Source organism: Salvelinus alpinus, chromosome 29 (assembly GCF_045679555.1).
Source record: "Salvelinus alpinus chromosome 29, SLU_Salpinus.1, whole genome shotgun sequence".
NCBI lineage: Eukaryota > Metazoa > Chordata > Actinopteri > Salmoniformes > Salmonidae > Salvelinus > Salvelinus alpinus.
In genome coordinates, this window is record NC_092114.1 from 19,269,620 (window position 1) to 19,290,859 (window position 21,240).

The window sequence follows — 21,240 nt, forward strand, 5'->3', positions numbered from 1 at the left end:
GTCTGCCAGCCTGTAACCTGCCAGCGTGTGGTCTGCCAGCCTGTAACCTGCCAGCGTGTGGTCTGCCTGCCTGTAACCTGCCAACCTGTGACCTGCCAGCCTGTAACCTGCCAGCGTGTGGTCTGCCAGCCTGTAACCTGCCAACCTGTGGTCTGCCAGCCTGTAACCTGCCAGCGTGTGGTCTGCCTGCCTGTAACCTGCCAACCTGTGACCTGCCAGCCTGTAACCTGCCAGCGTGTGGTCTGCCAGCCTGTAACCTACCAACGTGTGGTCTGCCATCCTGTAACCTGCCAACGTGTGGCCTGCCAGCCTGTAACCTACCAACGTGTGGTCTGCCAGCCTGTAACCTGCCAGCCTGTGACTTGCCAACCTGAGGCCTGTCAGTGTGTGAGTCAGTCTCAGTGTGTTCTCCCCTATGTGTGTCTGCTACCTTGAAGAGTGACCGTACAATGGGACTCTCCATGATGCCTCTGAGGAAGATGAGGTCGATGTCTTTGGCCCCCATGGAGGTAGGCAGCTCCCCCAGGTTGTCCAACACCTGCTGCATCGCTGTGGGGGGGAGAGGAGAGGGGGAGAGAGAGAGGGAGGGAGGAGAGAGGGCGAGGGATGTGGGAGAGGGGGAAGGGGGAGAGAGGGGGAGGGATGTGGGAGAGGGGGAAGGGGGAGAGAGGGGGAGGGATGGGAGAGAGGGGGAAGGTGGGAGAGAGGGGGAAGAGAGGAGAGAGGGGGAGGGAGTGAGTAAGTCACACACATACAGTAGATGCAAGACACACACGCAACAAAAGTTAGTTGAAAAAATAAATAGAGCAAGTGAAAGTGTAGGCCTTAGTGATACCTGCCCTGTCTGTAGCCTCTCATACTGCCTTAGTGACACCTGCCCTGTCTGTAGCCTCTCATACTGCCTTAGTGACACCTGCCCTGTCTGTAGCCTCTCATACTGCCTTAGTGACACCTGCCCTGTCTGTAGCCTCTCATACTGCCTTAGTGACACCTGCCCTGTCTGTAGCCTCTCATACTGCCTTAGTGACACCTGCCCTGTCTGTAGCCTCTCATACTGCCTTAGTGACACCTGCCCTGTCTGTAGCCTCTCATACTGCCTTAGTGACACCTGCCCTGTCTGTAGCCTCTCATACTGCCTTAGTGACACCTGCCCTGTCTGTACCCTCTCATACTGCCTTAGTGACACCTGCCCTGTCTGTAGCCTCTCATACTGCCTTAGTGACACCTGCCCTGTCTGTAGCCTCTCATACTGCCTTAGTGACACCTGCCCTGTCTGTAGCCTCTCATACTGCCTTAGTGACACCTGCCCTGTCTGTAGCCTCTCATACTGCCTTAGTGACACCTGCCCTGTCTGTAGCCTCTCATACTGCCTTAGTGACACCTGCCCTGTCTGTAGCCTCTCATACTGCCTTAGTGACACCTGCCCTGTCTGTAGCCTCTCATACTGCCTTAGTGACACCTGCCCTGTCTGTAGCCTCTCATACTGCCTTAGTGACACCTGCCCTGTCTGTAGCCTCTCATACTGCCTTAGTGACACCTGCCCTGTCTGTAGCCTCTCATACTGCCTTAGTGACACCTGCCCTGTCTGTAGCCTCTCATACTGCCTTAGTGACACCTGCCCTGTCTGTACCCTCTCATACTGCCTTAGTGACACCTGCCCTGTCTGTAGCCTCTCATACTGCCTTAGTGACACCTGCCCTGTCTGTAGCCTCTCATACTGCCTTAGTGACACCTGCCCTGTCTGTAGCCTCTCATACTGCCTTAGTGACACCTGCCCTGTCTGTAGCCTCTCATACTGCCTTAGTGACACCTGCCCTGTCTGTAGCCTCTCATACTGCCTTAGTGACACCTGCCCTGTCTGTAGCCTCTCATACTGCCTTAGTGACACCTGCCCTGTCTGTAGCCTCTCATACTGCCTTAGTGACACCTGCCCTGTCTGTAGCCTCTCATACTGCCTTAGTGACACCTGCCCTGTCTGTAGCCTCTCATACTGCCTTAGTGACACCTGCCCTGTCTGTAGCCTCTCATACTGCCTTAGTGACACCTGCCCTGTCTGTACCCTCTCATACTGCCTTAGTGACACCTGCCCTGTCTGTAGCCTCTCATACTGCCTTAGTGACACCTGCCCTGTCTGCAGCCTCTCATACTGCCTTAGTGACACCTGCCCTGTCTGTAGCCTCTCATACTGCCTTAGTGACACCTGCCCTGTCTGTAGCCTCTCATACTGCCTTAGTGACACCTGCCCTGTCTGTAGCCTCTCATACTGCCTTAGTGACACCTGCCCTGTCTGTAGCCTCTCATACTGCCTTAGTGACACCTGCCCTGTCTGTAGCCTCTCATACTGCCTTAGTGACACCTGCCCTGTCTGTAGCTTCTCATACTGCCTTAGTGACACCTGCCCTGTCTGTAGCCTCTCATACTGCCTTAGTGACACCTGCCCTGTCTGTAGCCTCTCATACTGCCTTAGTGACACCTGCCCTGTCTGTAGCCTCTCATACTGCCTTAGTGACACCTGCCCTGTCTGTAGCCTCTCATACTGCCTTAGTGACACCTGCCCTGTCTGTAGCCTCTCATACTGCCTTAGTGACACCTGCCCTGTCTGTAGCCTCTCATCCTGCCTTAGTGACACCTGCCCTGTCTGTAGCCTCTCATCCTGCCTTAGTGACACCTGCCCTGTCTGTAGCCTCTCATCCTGCCTTAGTGACACCTGCCCTGTCTGTAGCCTCTCATACTGCCTTAGTGACACCTGCCCTGTCTGTAGCCTCTCATACTGCCTTAGTGACACCTGCCCTGTCTGTACCCTCTCATACTGCCTTAGTGACACCTGCCCTGTCTGTAGCCTCTCATACTGCCTTAGTGACACCTGCCCTGTCTGTAGCCTCTCATACTGCCTTAGTGACACCTGCCCTGTCTGTAGCCTCTCATACTGCCTTAGTGACACCTGCCCTGTCTGTAGCCTCTCATACTGCCTTAGTGACACCTGCCCTGTCTGTAGCCTCTCATCCTGCCTTAGTGACACCTGCCCTGTCTGTAGCCTCTCATCCTGCCTTAGTGACACCTGCCCTGTCTGTAGCCTCTCATCCTGCCTTAGTGACACCTGCCCTGTCTGTAGCCTCTCATACTGCCTTAGTGACACCTGCCCTGTCTGTAGCCTCTCATACTGCCTTAGTGACACCTGCCCTGTCTGTACCCTCTCATACTGCCTTAGTGACACCTGCCCTGTCTGTAGCCTCTCATACTGCCTTAGTGACACCTGCCCTGTCTGTAGCCTCTCATACTGCCTTAGTGACACCTGCCCTGTCTGTAGCCTCTCATACTGCCTTAGTGACACCTGCCCTGTCTGTAGCCTCTCATACTGCCTTAGTGACACCTGCCCTGTCTGTAGCCTCTCATACTGCCTTAGTGACACCTGCCCTGTCTGTAGCCTCTCATACTGCCTTAGTGACACCTGCCCTGTCTGTAGCCTCTCATACTGCCTTAGTGACACCTGCCCTGTCTGTACCCTCTCATACTGCCTTAGTGACACCTGCCCTGTCTGTAGCCTCTCATACTGCCTTAGTGACACCTGCCCTGTCTGTACCCTCTCATACTGCCTTAGTGACACCTGCCCTGTCTGTAGCCTCTCATACTGCCTTAGTGACACCTGCCCTGTCTGTACCCTCTCATACTGCCTTAGTGACACATGCCCTGTCTGTAGCCTCTCATACTGCCTTAGTGACACCTGCCCTGTCTGTAGCCTCTCATACTGCCTTAGTGACACCTGCCCTGTCTGTAGCCTCTCATACTGCCTTAGTGACACCTGCCCTGTCTGTAGCCTCTCATACTGCCTTAGTGACACCTGCCCTGTCTGTACCCTCTCATACTGCCTTAGTGACACCTGCCCTGTCTGTAGCCTCTCATACTGCCTTAGTGACACCTGCCCTGTCTGTACCCTCTCATACTGCCTTAGTGACACATGCCCTGTCTGTAGCCTCTCATACTGCCTTAGTGACACCTGCCCTGTCTGTACCCTCTCATTCTGCTTTAGCACAGTCCAGCCAAAACACACAACCACATTCAAATTCTACTTAGAATTCCCATGCCAATAGAATACAGTAGAAGTCTGTGCAACCTGCGGCCATGCCTGTAGTTCATTCACTCCCTCTCAATGTAGTTCAATAGACCAGTCCTTTTCACTGCAGTTGATAGGTCACAGCAATAAAAAACTGTCCAATTCAAATCCAAACTATAATCCAGTCAGACAAAAGACAACGTCAAAAACTAGACAAGCCTACTAATCAGTTCTTCTGTAGTTTTTTTTTGGTAGTTTGGTTTTCGAGCTGAAGCTTGTCCATCAGCCCTGGAAATGTTCCTCAATGGAAAACAACTTCCATCCAGAAGTCCACGAGACAGAAAAGTGTGGTTTGATACGATTATATCGTCTTTCCAATTATCTCAATGAATTCCATTTCAGTCTGGTCCTGAGATGAAGACTTCTCTGACCCTGTGTGTCCTCTCTTGTCCTGACAAGGAGAGAGGTGTGGACTATCCAGGTATCAGAGAGCTAAGACGTTAAACCTAGGGTCTCAAAGCCCCGGTAAGCCCCTGTAATACACTTACAGCACTGTGGAGGTGTGTGTGTATGTGTGTGCGTGTTTGTGTGCATGCATTTGTGTGTGTGTGTGTGTGTGTGTGTGTGTGTGTGTGTGTGTGTGTGTGTGTGTGTGTGTGTGTGTGTGTGTGTGTGTGTGTGTGTGTGTGTACGTGCGTGCGTGTGTGTGTGTGTGTGTGCGTGTGTGTGTTTGTATGCCTGAGATTAAATATGTAAAGCCATGAAGACAATGAAGTCCTCTGCAATAATCTAGTTCTCTTCACAGTTTCTCCTCCACTCTCTCCTTCTGCTGGTCTCTCTCTGGTTTCCCACGCTACGGTCCTGTAGTAGAATGAATCAAGGCCCGAGGAGGTGTGATATATGGCCAATATACCACGGCTAAGGGCTGTTCTTACGCACGCCGCAACGCAGAGTGCCTGGACACAGCCCTTAGCCAAGTCCTAACTGTACACTACCATTTAAAAGTTTAGGGTCACTTAGAAATGTCCTTGTTTTCCATGAAAACATACATGAAATGAGTTGCAAAATGAATAAGAAATATAGTCAAGACATTGACAAGGTTATAAATAATTATTTTTAATTGAAATAATAATTGGATCCTTCAAACTTTGTTTTTGTCAAAGAATCCTCCATTTGCAGCAATTACAGCCTTGCAGACCTTTGGCATTCTAGTTGTCAATTTGTTGAGGTAATCTGAAGAGATTTCACCCCATGCTTCCTGAAGCACCTCCCACAAATTGGATTGGCTTGATGGGCACTTCTTACGTACCATACGGTCAAGCTGCTCCCACAACAGCTCAATATGGTTGAGATCCGGTGACTATGCTGGCCACTCCATTATAGACAGAATACCCACTGACTGCTTCTTCCCTAAATAGTTCTTGCATAGTTTGGAGCTGTGCTTTGGGTCATTGTCCTGTTATAGGAAGAAATTGGCTCAAATTAAGCGCCATCCACAGGGTATGGCATGGTGTTGCAAAATGGAGTGATAGCCTTCCTTCTTCAAGATCCCTTTTACCCTGTACAAATCTCCCACTTTACCACCACCAAGCACCCCCAGACCCTCACATTGCCTCCACCATGGATGACAGATGGCGTCAAGCACTCCTCCAGCATCTTTTCATTTTTTCTGCGTCTCACGAATGTTCTTCTTTGTGATCCGAACACCTCAAACTTAGATTCGTCTGTCCATCACACTTTTTCCAATCTTCCTCTGTCCAGTGACTGTGTTCTTTTGCCCATCTTAATATTTAATTTTTATTGGCCAGTCTGAGATGTGGCTTTTTCTTTGCAACTCTGCCTAGAAGGCCAGCATCCCAGAGTCGCCTCTTCACTGTTGACGTTAAGACTGGTGTGTTGCGGGTACTATTTAATGAAGCCGCCAGTTGAGGACTTGTGAGGCATCTGTTTCTCAAAATAGACGCTCTAATGTACTTGTCCTCTTGCTCAGTTGTGCACCGGGGCCTCCCACTCCTCTTTCTAGTCTGGTTAGAGCCCGTTTGCGCTGTTCTGTGAAGGGAGAAGTACACAGCGTTGTACGAGATCTTCAGTTTCTTGGCAGTTTCTCGCATGGAATAGCCTTTATTTCTCAGAACAAGAATAGACTGACGAGTTTCATAAGAAAGTTATTTGTTTCTGGCTATTTTGAGCCTGTAATCGAACCCACAAATGCTGATGCTCCAGATACTCAACGAGTCTAAAGAAGGACAGTTTTATTGCTTCTTTAAATCAGAACAACAGTTTTCAGCTGTGTTAACATAATTGCAAAAGGGTTTATCTAATGATCAATTAACCTTTTAAAATGATAAACTTGGATTAGCTAACACAACCTGCCATTGGAACACAGGCGTGATGGTTGCTGATAATGGCCTATGTACGCCTATGTAGATATTCCATTAAAAATCAGCTGTTTCCAGCTACAATAGTAATTTACAACATTACCAATGTCTACACTGTATTTCTGATCAATTTGATGTTATTTTAATGGACAAAAAAAATAAAAAATCTTTCAAAAACAAGGACATTTCTAAGTGACCCCACCTTTTGAACGGTAGTGTACATTTGCAAAAGTGTCTAAAAACCTGTTTTTTGCTCTGTCATTATGGGGTATTGTGTGTAGATTGATGAGGGGAAAACCATATTGAATCAATTTTAGAAAAAGGCTGTAACATAACAAAAAGTGGAAAAAGTCAAGGGGTCTAAATACTTTCCAAATGCACTATATGTATAATAATATAGTAATATCCAGGCTTTATATAAATGGATCTCTGCCTGAATCTCATTGTAATTCATGGGTAGCATAGAAATATCTCTGTCACTCACAGACCCGAACCATGGCATGATCTGAAGAGGTATTATTAGAACACACGCAGATACACGCATACACACACATACACACACACACACACACGCATACACACGCATACACACACACACACGCATACACACGCATACACACGCATACACACTCATACACACGCATACACACTCATACACACGCATACACACGCATACACACGCATACACACACACACACACACACACACACACACACACACGCAGATAGACGCATACACACGCATACACACACGCATACACACGCACACACACACACGCACACACACGCACGCGTATACACCCGCGCATACACATACACGCGCATACACACACACACATACACACGCATACACACACACACGCGCGCGCACATACACACGCATACACACGCATACACAAGCATTCACACACACACACACACACACACACACACACACACACACACACACACACACACACACACACACACACACACACACACACACACACACACACACACACACACACACACACACACACACACACACACGCATAACTTTTCATTGCATCAAGCATATGAAAAAGAGTGTGAACTCATTCACACACACACACCATGGTGAGAGAGGGTCATAAGCCTAGGTGATCACCGGGAGGTGTGTGCCACAGAAACAGCTGACTAAGAAAGTGACCAGACTACAGTGTTGCCTGGAAATCATACACACACACTCGCACACACGCTCACATGTATACACACAAAAAATATATGTTTATGTATTCATGTTACAGGCCTCGTGTGAGTCATGTCATTTTAATAAGGGGACAACTGTAAACACCTTTGGAGTAGAAATAGTTTAAAAGTATCTTTCCCCTGGAGGGTAATGAATGGCTGGCAACCACAAATATCACCCCTCACAGCTAAACTACATCTATCTGGCAACCACAAATATCACCCCTTACAGCTAAACTACATCTATCTGGCAACCACATATATCACCCCTCACAGGTAAAGTACATCTATCTGGCAACCACATATATCACCCCTCACAGCTAAACAATATATATCTGGCAACCACATATATCACCCCTCACAGCTAAACTATATCTATCTGGCAACCACATATATCACCCCTCACAGCTAAACTATATCTATCTGGCAACCACATATATCACCCCTCACAGCTAAACTATATCTATCTGGCAACCACAAATATCACCCCTCACAGCTAAAGTACATCTATCTGGCAACCACATATATCACTCCTCACAGCTAAACTATATCTATCTGGCAACCACATATATCCCCCCTCACAGCTAAACTATATCTATCTGGCAACCACATATATCACCCCTCACAGCTAAACTATATCTATCTGGCAACCACATATATCACCCCTCACAGCTAAACTATATCTATCTGGCAACCACATATATCACCCCTCACAGCTAAACTATATCTATCTGGCAACCACATATATCACCCCTCACAGCTAAACTATATCTATCTGGTAACAACATTTTTCCACAGTATCAATATCTGCAACTGAGAATCTCACCTCCGGATGTGTCGGCTCCCTCTGTGGGCTCAGCAGCCGCCCCCGCCCCGGCCGACCCATCTCCTGTCCCGCCTTGCTCTCCCGTCCCGGCTGCATCCGGAGGGGACTCCACCGCTACCTCCACCCCGTTGCGACAGGCGTCCTCCATAGCCAGGACCATGAACGCTCTTCGACCGCTCCTCGACCGCAGCTATGCTAACCTAACCACAAGTCAACCACCACCACCACTAAGTGATAGTTGGTCTAAAACTGGCTCCTCTGCCCTTAACCTTCAGTCTACTACACAATGATCAACAGTCTCTACCCTTCAGTCTACTACACAATGATCAACAGTCTCTACCCTTCAGTCTACTACACAATGATCAACAGTCTCTACCCTTCAGTCTACTACACAATGATCAACAGTCTCTACCCTTCAGTCTACTACACAATGATCAACAGTCTCTACCCTTCAGTCTACTACACAATGATCAACAGTCTCTACCCTTCAGTCTACTACACAATGATCAACAGTCTCTACCCTTCAGTCTACTACACAATGATCAACAGTCTCTACCCTTCAGTCTACTACACAATGATCAACAGTCTCTACCCTTCAGTCTACTACACAATGATCAACAGTCTCTACCCTTCAGTCTACTACACAATGATCAACAGTCTCTACCCTTCAGTCTACTACACAATGATCAACAGTCTCTACCCTTCAGTCTACTACACAATGATCAACAGTCTCTACCCTTCAGTCTACTACACAATGATCAACAGTCTCTACCCTTCAGTCTACTACACAATGATCAACAGTCTCTACCCTTCAGTCTACTACACAATGATCAACAGTCTCTACCCTTCAGTCTACTACACAATGATCAACAGTCTCTACCCTTCAGTCTACTACACAATGATCAACAGTCTCTACCCTTCAGTCTACTACACAATGATCAACAGTCTCTAACCTTCAGTCTACTACACAATGATCAACAGTCTCTAACCTTCAGTCTACTACACAATGATCAACAGTCTCTACCCTTCAGTCTACTACACAATGATCAACAGTCTCTACCCTTCAGTCTACTACACAATGATCAACAGTCTCTACCCTTCAGTCTACTACACAATGATCAACAGTCTCTACCCTTCAGTCTACTACACAATGATCAACAATCTCTACCCTCAAAGAGAAGGAAGGGAGGGAGATGAAGATGCAGAGGAGATGAAAGACAGAGATAGGAGATGGAAGACAGAGATAGGAGATGAAAGACAGAGATAGGAGATGGAAGACAGAGATAGGAGATGGAAGACAGAGATAGGAGATGAAAGACAGAGATAGGAGATGGAAGACAGAGATAGGAGATGAAAGACAGAGATAGGAGATGAAAGACAGAGATAGGAGATGGAATACAGAGATAGGAGATGAAAGACAGAGATAGGAGATGAAAGAAATAGAACTAGAAGGAAATAAAGAGGAGAGAGACACTAAGGACAGAGAGAGATCGAGAGAGATGGAGACAGATAGCTTGCTCACACAGATGTGGACACAGATTCAGTCGTTCTCAATCCCCTCCCTCAACACTCCCTTTAATACCTCACCCCCACCACACACACACACACACACACACACACACACACACCCTCCTAGCCCCTCCTTACACCAAATCCCCAAATCCTCTCCTGCTGTTGAGGGTTTGTTTGAGTTCACATGCAATCATCAAAATTTTTCCGGACTCTTTCGGTTGCCCTTCGAAACTCCTCTTCCTTTCTACAGGCGACTGATACTGACACAAACTGATCTTAGATCTGTGTCTAGGGGACATGTTCATTCCATCTACATTCTACACAATTAGGTGGTCCTCCTGTAACCTCCCCCCCCCCCCCCCCCCTTCGCTCTCAATGCCCCTCCCCCTCTCACACAGCTGTAGATTAAGAGGATATGATCTGCAGTCCCTAATCCACTCCGCCCCCCCTTCACCACCCACATCCCTCCCTCTTCCCAGTAAGCCCCACCCCCTCCCTATTCCCAGTCAGCCCCAACCCCATCCACAGCAAATCTGAGCAGGATTTTAATCCTACTGCAAAAACATAGGATTACAGAATCTACTCTGGATTCTCTCTCTTCCTCTCTCTCTCAGTTCTCAAAGTGCGGTACTCTCTATCACTGGGGTAGATCTCCAAAAGATGGTGTCTGATATATGCACTCAATAAAAAAAAATATATTATTAAGAATTAAGAACAAATTCTTATTTACAATGACGGCCTACCAAGAGGAACAGCAATGTGTTAACATTAGAAAGTGTGCTCACAAATAGCGTTATACCAATGTTATATCAGCATTATATTAGCAATATACAGGTTTTTGGACTGCCATAGAGTGTACCAGTGTTAATAGCAGATACAGGGGATCTCTTCCTCTACCTGTAATCATGGTTGTGACTGGGTTGTCAGGGTGGAACTGTAGAGACAAGGATACAGTCAGATAGTGGTAGTAGCCAGGGGAAACACAAGGCTACAGTCAGATAGTGGTAGTAGCCAGGGAAACACAAGGCTACAGTCAGATAGTGGTAGTAGCCAGGGGAAACACAAGGCTACAATCAGATAGTGGTAGTAGCCAGGGGCAACACAAGGCTACAATCAGATAGTGGTAGTAGCCAGGGGAAACACAAGGCTACAGTCAGATAGTGGTAGTAGCCAGGGGCAACACAGGGCTACAGTCAGATAGTGGTAGTAGCCAGGGGAAACACAAGGCGACAGTCAGATAGTGGTAGTAGCCAGGGGCAACACAAGGCTACAGTCAGATAGTGGTAGTAGCCAGGGGCAACACAAGGCTACAGTCAGATAGTGGTAGTAGCCAGGGGCAACACAGGGCTACAGTCAGATAGTGGTAGTAGCCAGGGGCAACACAAGGCTACAGTCAGATAGTGGTAGTAGCCAGAGGCAACACAAGGCTACAGTCAGATAGTGGTAGTAGCTAGGAGCACACAAGGCTACAGTCAGATAGTGGTAGTAGCCAGGGGCAACACAAGGCTAAAGTCAGATAGTGGTAGTAGCCAGGGGCAACACAAGGCTACAGTCAGATAGTGGTAGTAGCCAGGGGCAACACAGGGCTACAGTCAGATAGTGGTAGTAGCCAGGGGAAACACAAGGCGACAGTCAGATAGTGGTAGTAGCCAGGGGCAACACAAGGCTACAGTCAGATAGTGGTAGTAGCCAGGGGCAACACAAGGCTACAGTCAGATAGTGGTAGTAGCCAGGGGCAACACAGGGCTACAGTCAGATAGTGGTAGTAGCCAGGGGCAACACAAGGCTACAGTCAGATAGTGGTAGTAGCCAGAGGCAACACAAGGCTACAGTCAGATAGTGGTAGTAGCTAGGAGCACACAAGGCTACAGTCAGATAGTGGTAGTAGCCAGGGGCAACACAAGGCTAAAGTCAGATAGTGGTAGTAGCCAGGGGCAACACAAGGCTAAAGTCAGATAGTGGTAGTAGCCAGGGGCAACACAAAGCTACAGTCAGATAGTGGTAGTAGCCAGAGGCAACACAAGGCTTAACACTCCCGGCACATTCAGTACATTACACCCACACAAACGCTTGTTTATATACAAACAGACATCCTCTATAGTTATCGCTCTCACACACACACAAACACACAGATGCTTTTAAACATGGAAAGTGCATTCAAATAAACATGCATTTAAGACACACCCACACATTCCCCTAGCCTAAACACAAACACATATAATACACACTCACAGAAAGCAAAGGACCTATAATGACACCTGTAGGATAAAGAGGAGGACAGGTGGTGATCTTACCTGTATCTGACGGTTAACCCCAACCCTCCCTGTCCTTCTACAATCTACTCATCCGTCAACCCTGAAAGCCTATAGGAGAGAGAGAAAAGGGAAAAGGGGAGAGAGAGGGAGAAAGAGGGAAAGAGACAGCAAGAGAGAGAGAGGGGAAAGAGAGAGAGAGAGAGAAAAAGAGAGAGAGAGAGAGAGAGAGAGAGAGAGAGAGAGAGAGAGAGAGAGAGAGAGAGAGAGAGAGAGAGAGAGAGAGAGAGAGAGAGATTGAAAGACACAGAGAAAGAACACACTCATGAGACAATGCTTATGACCAGGGTATGGTTGGGAGGTATACCATATTTTACCATATACCAGTATTGATGCAAGGTCCAGTTTGGGTTTTTACTTTACCTTCTATAACAGTATATGAATGTTTGTTTTGTTAAATGTAATACGCCGTGTGTAACATCCATTTTTATAGTTTACTTCACTACTTGAGTCATCTCTCTCCGCTCTCTCTCTCTCTCTCTCCCCATGCCACTTTCCACACAGACCTAGCCCCGCCCCACACAGACCTAGCCCCACCCCTGTCACTCAAGGAGCGCATTTGTTGTTCCTCGAGCACGAGACACTTCTGTTCAATCTGCATGGTCAATGCAGCACATGAAACAATGTTGACAACAACGATGCTGTTTTCACTTTGCTTGTTAATATAAATCCACTAGCGTTTGTCTTTTCTTAGTAAGTTGGGCCTAAATCTTGTTAGCCGCTAATCGCTAATGCTAATCGCTAGCTAGCTAATAAATGTACTAGCAAACATAACTAGCTATACAGCCTGATAATACCAGTGATGGTGTAGACCTACAGTACCAGTTTGTACACCCCTACTCATTCAAGTTTTTTTTTTACATTGTAGAATAATAGTGAAGACATCAAAACTATGAAATAACACATGGAATCATGTAGTAACCGAAAAAGTGTTAAACAAATCAAAATCAATTTTATTTTTGAGATTCTTCAAAGTAGCCACCCTTTGTCTTGATGACAGCTTTGCACACTCTTGGCATTCTCTCAACCAGCTTCATGAGGTAGTCACCTGGAATGCATTTCAATTAACAGGTGTGCCTTGTTAAAAGTTAACTTGTGGAATTTATTTCCTTTCTTAATGTGTTTGAGCCAAAAATTGTTCATTCTAACTATAGAATTTAAAAAATCATTCTATTTAATTCTAAGTCAAATCGCAATTGCAACAGTTGGTAGAAAAATAAGGCCTAGATTGTTTGCCCATATTGTGCAGCCCTACGTGGCAGTGTGGAAATGATCTCAAATGAGTGCAGGAAATACAGAAATGAATGAAAATGATTTGGGGTTGAAGTTGAATTCAAGTTGAACAGTATAAAACAATCAGAATGGAGAAAGACCCATTGACATCATTTAGAATGTATGTTTGCCACCCTGGGGTCACACACTACCCATAAAGCAAATGTACAACTATTATTATTTAAAAACATAAAATACCGTCAAATTTTTTCTCAATACTGTGATATGATATTTTTGCCATTTCCCCCAGCCCTAGACCAGGGGTTTACACAATCTGTATCTGACACACCTTCTTTCTCACACTCTTGCTCCCTCTCTCTCTCTATTCGCTATCTCTCTTTCTCTGGAGGGTCATCTCATTCTTGTCCAGCGGAGACCAGACAAGGACAATGATCCCAGGTACTGATGGGGTCCATCGCTCCTTCAGCACGACTCTGATGGCCATTGTGTCCACAGTCACTTAAGGACATTGCTTACATCATCAGCCTGAATGTCAATCAGAATGTAAATGTCCTCTATTATTTGAGAATAACAGGAAGGGTTATGCATTCAGCCTTACCCTAATTTCTCTCTTCTTCTATTCCTGCTCTTCTACATCCTCCCTTCCCTCTAACCTCCTCCCTACATCCCAGGTCCGTTGAGAGAGTGGTAAACAGTAGCTTATTAATCAACAATACAGGTCAGCAGCATCAAGCCGATCCCTCCATCCCACGCAGGCAGCTCTGAATAACTCTGATGAGATGAAATGGGTTAGCAGACGAAGCCATCAAACAATTAAAATAATCACCCACTGCTTAGGTCTTAGCCATGGCAGCAAGTCTTAAGATTAGGGTTGCAAAATTCCGGTAACCTTCCCAAATTTCCCAGGTTTTCCATAGAAATCTGGGTTGGAGGATTCCAGATTTTCTGCTTATTTCATCCCAATTCCAGAAATCTTCCAACCGGGACTTTGGGAAAGTTACTGGAATTTTCCAACCCTATCCAAGATGACCAAGGAGGTCAAACCCTACTGATGACCTTTGACCTTCAGCTCACAATATGGTCAAACAAGTACGGCCACCATAGAATTACAGCTAGTAAAGTCTTAGTCAGCGTTCCAAATGGCATCCTATTCCATATATAAGGAAAAGTAGTGCACTATAGAAGGGGAAAGTAGTGCACTATATAGGGAAAAGGGTGCCATTTGGGACACATTTTAACAGCCTCATTATCCTCCACATACAACACCCGTTCAACCAGTCACATTCTGTTAAAGGTCCCCAAAGCGCACACATCCCTGGGTCGCTCGTCTTTTCAGTTCGCTGCAGCTAGCGACTGGAACGAGCTGCAACAAACACTCAAACTGGACTGTTTTATCTCAATCTCTTCATTCAAAGACTGAAACATGGACACTCTTACTGACAGTTGTGGCTGCTTTGCATGATGCATTGTTGTCTCTACCTTCTTGACCTGTGTGCTGTTGACTGTGTCCAATAATGTTTGTACCATGTTTTGTGCTGCTACCATGTTGTGTTGCTACCATGCTACCATGCTGTGTTGCTACCATGTTGTGTTGCTACCATGCTGTGTTGCTACCATGTTGTGTTGCTACCATGTTGTGTTTCTACCATGTTGTGTTGCTACCATGTTGTGTTGCTACCATGTTGTTACCATGCTGTGTTGCTACCATGCTGTGTTGTCATGTTGTGTTGCTACCATGCTGTGTTGTCATGTGTTGCTGCCTTGCTATGTTGTTGTCTTAGGTCTCTCTTCATGTAGTCTTGTCTCTCTTGTCGTGATGTGTGTTTTGTCCTATATTTTTTATTTATTTTTAATCCCAGCCCCCGTCCCCGCAGGAGGCCGTTTGCCTTTTGGTAGCCCGTCATTGTTAATAAGAATTTGTTCATAACTGACTTGCCTAGTTAAATATAGGTTAAATAAAAATAAAAAGGTTGTGAGAGGTTGTGATAAGCTGTGTGTGTGTGTGTGTGTGTGTGTGTGTGTGTGTGTGTGTGTGTGTGTGTGTGTGTGTGTGTGTGTGTGTGTGTGTGTGTGTGTGCTGGGGGTTGTTATAAGCTGTGTGTGTGCTGGGGGTTGTGATAAGCTGTGTGTGTGTGTGTGTGTGTGTGTGTGTGTGTGTGTGTGTGTGTGTGTGTGTGTGTGTGTGTGTGTGTGCTGAGGGTTGTGATAAGCTGTGTGTGAGTATGTGTGCTGGGGGTTGTGATAAGCTGTGTGTGTGTGTATGCTGAGGGTTGTGATAAGCTGTGTGTGTGTATGTGTGCTGGGGGTTGTAATAAGCTGTTTGTGTGTGTGTGTGTATGTGTGCTGGAGGTTGTGATAAGCTGTGTGTGTGTGTGTGTGTGTATGTGTGTGTGTGCTGGAGGTTGTGATAAGCTGTGTGTGTGTGTGTGTGTGTGTGTGTGTGTGTGTGTGTGTGTGTGTGTGTGTGTGTGTGTGTGTGTGTGTGTGTGTGTGTGTGTGTGCTGGGGGTTGTGATAAGCTGTGTGTGTGTGTGTGTGTGTGTGTGTGTGTGTGTGTGTGTGTGTGTGTGTGTGTGTGTGTGTGTGTGTGTGTGTGTGTGTGTGTGTGTGTGTGTGTGTGCTGGAGGTTGTGATAAGCTGTGTGTGTGTGTGTGTGTGTGTGTGTGTGTGTGTGTGTGTGTGTGTGTGTGTGTGTGTGTGTGTGTGTGTGTGTGCTGAGGGTTGTGATAAGCTGTGTGTGTGTGTGTGTGTGTGTGTGTGTGTGTGTGTGTGTGTGTGTGTGTGTGTGTGTGTGTGTGTGTGTGTGTGTGTGTGTGTGTGTGTGTGTGTGTGTGTGTGCTGAGGGTTGTGATAAGCTGTGGTCAGGATGTAATTATGTGTCCAAAACAAACAATCAGCATCAAATGACAGTGCATTTTTGGTTAAATTAAATTGGAGATTGTAGTGAAGTATGATTAAAAGTCACTCTGGATAAGAGCATCTGTTAAATGACAGAAATCAATGTACTGATGAAGGGATAAATGTGATTGTTGTTGTTGTTCTAATGAATATTATTATTAATGATTAATCTGTCAAGATGGCCATCTTGTTTCTGGCAGTGTAATCCTCTTATCTAGAGGCACACAGTCTGACCTGAGGCTTGTGGCAGCGGCTGCTCGGGGTGTGGGGGGGGGGGGGGGGGGGGTTGGGATGGTTGTAGAGGAGTCATTAGAGATTGGCTAAACTAGCAACCAAATCCTCCTCTCCCCACAACACACACCAACCAACACACGTGGCATACCCCACTGTCCAGAGCAAGCTCTGCTAGGATTGAATAACACAGTCTCTGAGTGTACAGGCTATTGTAGCGATGTTGCAGCAAAGTTCACTAATTGCTCTGCGCTACCCCAGGAGTCCTAGCAGCCAGCCCTGCTCGGGAGGACATTGTGGCTCCAAGGCAATCCGGGTTACTGGCCTCCTTTGTGATTCTCAATTGACTGAGAAAAACCCAGAGTGACGGCTATTACTCAGTCCTCTCTGCTTCCTTGTGCTGGGGAGATGGAGAGAGAGAAAAAAGTCACTCTCACTTGTGTATGTGTTTGTTTGTGCGTACATGAATGGATGTTGCCTTAAGATGCAGTGTGTGTGTGTGTGTGTGTGTGTGTGTGTGTGTGTGTGTGTGTGTGTGTGTGTGTGTGTGTGTGTGTGTGTGTGTGTGATGACCTTTGAGGATGTACTTAAATGAATAGAGCATTCACAGAAACAGAGAATCAAAACACTGCAATGGAGATCAGTTTGTAACATTAATAGGATTTAGATCTCACAGTCTAGTATTTCTCCTTTCATAGGGGTCACCAGAGGTCACAAAATGTGCTATTTTTGAACGATTCTCTGTGCTTTTAATACCGTGTGGACACACACACACACTCCTGCATGCATAACACAGAGATGATCTGCTGTGGCGTTTTACACAAAAACAGACACTCTGATCCTTCATAATCCCTCCATCACGAGCTGTCCGTCATCTGGTTGCATGGCAACCAGGGGCAAGGGGAGGGCTCTGGTTGGTTGTTGGTTCACACCCGTCCCTGACCAGCCATCTTTGTGTGCTGGTGACCCTTACCTGATACTGCTTTCTGTACTCTCTGTGCTCAAAAGGATGGATTTTGTATGTGTGTGTATGCAGCTGCCTCTCTCCTTGCTCTTCTCTTCTTCAGGGCCCCTTTCCTCTCATCCTCACGTCTTTTAAGTCCCAAAAGTGTGCTCTCACTCTTATTCTCTACTTCTCAGGTGTGTGCACCCACTCTCTTGTCTCCATCAAGGTCCTTCAAGTACTGAACAGCTTCTCTCTCTCCTGTGTCTGCTCTCTCAGTGTGACTTCACCTCTTTCCTCTCCTCTCCTCTCTTAAGACCTTAGTGTGCTCTCTCCTCATCTCGTCTCCTCTCCTCTTCTAAGAGCTTACTCTATGCCCTTTCCTCTCCTCTTGTCCTCATCTTTTGTCCTCTCTCTCCTTCCTCTCTTGTCCACTTCTTTTGTCCTCTCTCATTCCTCTCTCTCTCTCTCTCTCTCTCTCTCTCTCTCTCTCTCTCTCTCTCTCTCTCTCTCTCTCTCTCTCTCTCTCTCTCTCTCTCTCTCTCTCTCTCTCTCAGCTTCCCTTCCTCCTCTCTTTTTTTCTCCACTTCTTTAAGTGTTCTCTCTCTCCATGCTTTCCTTTCCTTACTCCCTCCTGTCCTCCTTTACCTCGGCCGTAGAGAGACAGACCCTGGAGGGGCCCAGTGGTGTGGATGATTCGATGAGGAGGAAGAATTGCCCTAGTGGCTTTGCTGCCATTAACATTCTTCCAGGGGATATCTTTCACTCCCAATCAGCGTGCAGGGCCTTATTGTAATCTGCATTACGTAATGAAACCGGCCAGTAAGCCTCGCTCTTGCTCTCGATCTATCTTTCTCTCTGCTGTAATGGGCCAATTAACGTGACGGGCGGATTGAGCGGATTCAATGGAGAGAAGGCCGATATGAAGGAGGGCGGTGAAATTAAAGTGCTGCTCATTAAAAACGGTGCCCAGGAAGTAGGATTGTAATATCCTGTGATCTGCTTGCATTGCCAGTAAAATAAAATACAAATATTTAACCTTCATTTAATTAGGCAAGTCAGTTAAGAACAAATTCAAATTTACAATGACGGCTTACGCCGGCCTAACCTTAACTCGGACAATGCTGGGCCAATTGTGCGCCGCCCGATGGGAATCCCAATCACGACCGTTGTTATACAGCCTGGAATAAAACCTGGGTCTGTAGTGATGCCTCTAGCACTGAGATGCAGTGCCTTAGACGCTGCGCCACTCGGGAGCCCAAATCTCATGATATAAAGTAACTCATCGTGTCACATGACACTGTCTGTCTCCAGCCTCTCTCCTCTACCAACTACTGTCTTCCTCCAACCTCTCTCCTCTACCAACTACTGTCTTTCTCCAGCCTCTCTCCTCTACCAACTGCTGTCTTCCTCCAGCCTCTCTCCTCTACCAACTGCTGTCTTCCTCCAGCCTCTCTCCTCTACCAACTGCTGTCTTCCTCCAGCCTCTCTCCTCTACCAACTGCTGTCTTCCTCCAGCCTCTCTCCTCTACCAACTGCTGTCTTCCTCCAGCCTCTCTCCTCTACCAACTGCTGTCTTCCTCCAGCCTCTCTCCTCTACCAACTGCTGTCTTCCTCCAGCCTCTCTCCTCTACCAACTGCTGTCTTCCTCCAGCCTCTCTCCTCTACCAACTGCTGTCTTCCTCCAGCCTATCTCCTCTACCAACTACTGTCTTTCTCCAGCCTCGCTCCTCTACCAACTACTGTCTTCCTCCAGCCTCGCTCCTCTACCACCTACTGTCTTCCTCCAGCCTCTCTCCTCTACCAACTACTGTCTTCCTCCAGCCTCTCTCCTCTACCAACTACTGTCTTTCTCCAGCCTCGCTCCTCTACCAACTACTGTCTTCCTCCAGCCTCACTCCTCTACCAACTGCTGTCTTCCTCCAGCCTCGCTCCTCTACCAACTACTGTCTTGCTCCAGCCTCGCTCCTCTACCAACTACTGTCTTCCTCCAGCCTCTCTCCTCTACCAACTACTGTCTTCCTCCAGCCTCTCTCCTCTACCAACTACTGTCTTCCTCCAGCCTCGCTCCTCTACCAACTACTGTCTTTCTCCAGCCTCGCTCCTCTACCAACTACTGTCTTCCTCCAGCCTCTCTCCTCTACCAACTACTGTCTTCCTCCAGCCTCGCTCCTCTACCAACTACTGTCTTCCTCCAGCCTCGCTCCTCTACCAACTACTGTCTTCCTCCAGCCTCTCTCCTCTACCAACTGCTGTCTTCCTCCAGCCTCCCTCCTCTACCAACTGCTGTCTTCCTCCAGCCTCTCTCCTCTACCAACTACTGTCTTCCTCCAGCCTCTCTCCTCTACCAACTGCTGTCTTCCTCCAGCCTCCCTCCTCTACCAACTACTGTCTTCCTCCAGCCTCTCTCCTCTACCAACTACTGTCTTCCTCCAACCTCGCTCCTCTACCAACTACTGTCTTCCTCCAGCCTCCCTCCTCTACCAACTGCTGTCTTCCTCCAGCCTCGCTCCTCTACCAACTGCTGTCTTCCTCCAGCCTCCCTCCTCTACCAACTACTGTCTTTCTCCAGCCTCTCTCCTCTACCAACTACTGTCTTCCTCCAGCCTCTCTCCTCTACCAACTACTGTCTTCCTCCAGCCTCCCTCCTCTACCAACTGCTGTCTGTCTCCAGCCTCGCTCCTCTACCAACTACTGTCTTCCTCCAGCCCCTCCTCCTCTACCAACTGCTGTCTTCCTCCAGCCTCTCTCCTCTACCAACTACTGTCTTCCTCCAGCCTCTCTCCTCTACCAACTACTGTCTTTCTCCAGCCTCTCTCCTCTACCAACTACTGTCTTCATCCAGCCTCTCTCCTCTACCAACTGCTGTCTTCCTCCAGCCTCTCTCCTCTACCAACTACTGTCTTCCTCCAGCCTCTCTCCTCTACCAACTGCTGCCTTCCTCCAGCCTCTCTCTTCTACCAACTACTGTCTTCATCCAGCCTCTCTCCTCTACCAACTACTGTCTTCATCCAGCCTCTCTCCTCTACCAACTGCTGCCTTCCTCCAGCCTCTCTCCTCTACCAACTACTGTCTTCATCCAGCCTCTCTCCTCTACCAACTACTGTCTTCATCCAGCCTCTCTCCTCTACCAACTGCTGTCTTCCTCCAGCCTCCCTCCTCTACCAACTACTGTCTTTCTCCAGCCTCTCTCCTCTACCAACTACTGTCTTCCTCCAGCCTCTCTCCTCTACCAACTACTGTCTTCCTCCAGCCTCTCTCCTCTACCAACTGCTGTCTTCCTCCAGCCTCCCTCCTCTACCAACTACTGTCTTTCTCCAGCCTCTCTCCTCTACCAACTACTGTCTTCCTCCAGCCTCGCTCCTCTACCAACTACTGTCTTTCTCCAGCCTCTCTCCTCTACCAACTGCTGTCTTCCTCCAGCCTCTCTCCTCTACCAACTACTGTCTTCCTCCAGCCTCTCTCCTCTACCAACTGCTGTCTTCCTCCAGCCTCTCTCCTCTACCAACTACTGTCTTCCTCCAGCCTCTCTCCTCTACCAACTGCTGTCTTCAGAGAGATGAATGAAAGAGGAGAAAGCCAAGATAAGCAGCAAGAGATGTGGAAAGAGCGCGAGAAGAAAAGGGGGGATGGGTGAAGAGGTGAAAGAGTA

General features: G+C 47.6%; 1 protein-coding gene across 6 annotated transcripts in view; it reads right to left on the bottom strand.

The window, feature by feature from the left end:
- LOC139559229 (protein PALS2-like) overlaps positions 1-21,240 on the bottom strand; it is a 45,596-nt gene that overhangs the window by 20,604 nt on the left and 3,752 nt on the right. The window contains exons 2-4 of one of the 6 annotated variants that reach the window (XM_071375028.1): positions 12,267-12,335; positions 8,461-9,905; positions 449-549 (exon numbers count right to left, since the gene is read on the bottom strand). In XM_071375028.1, the coding sequence (XP_071231129.1) occupies positions 449-549; positions 8,461-8,620 (261 nt within the window). In that variant the 5' untranslated portion in view covers positions 8,621-9,905; positions 12,267-12,335. Of the gene's footprint in view, positions 1-430; positions 550-8,460; positions 10,313-12,266; positions 12,336-21,240 lie in introns of those variants that run through there. The other 5 variants (XM_071375026.1, XM_071375029.1, XM_071375031.1 and 2 more) reach the window with 5 other exon arrangements.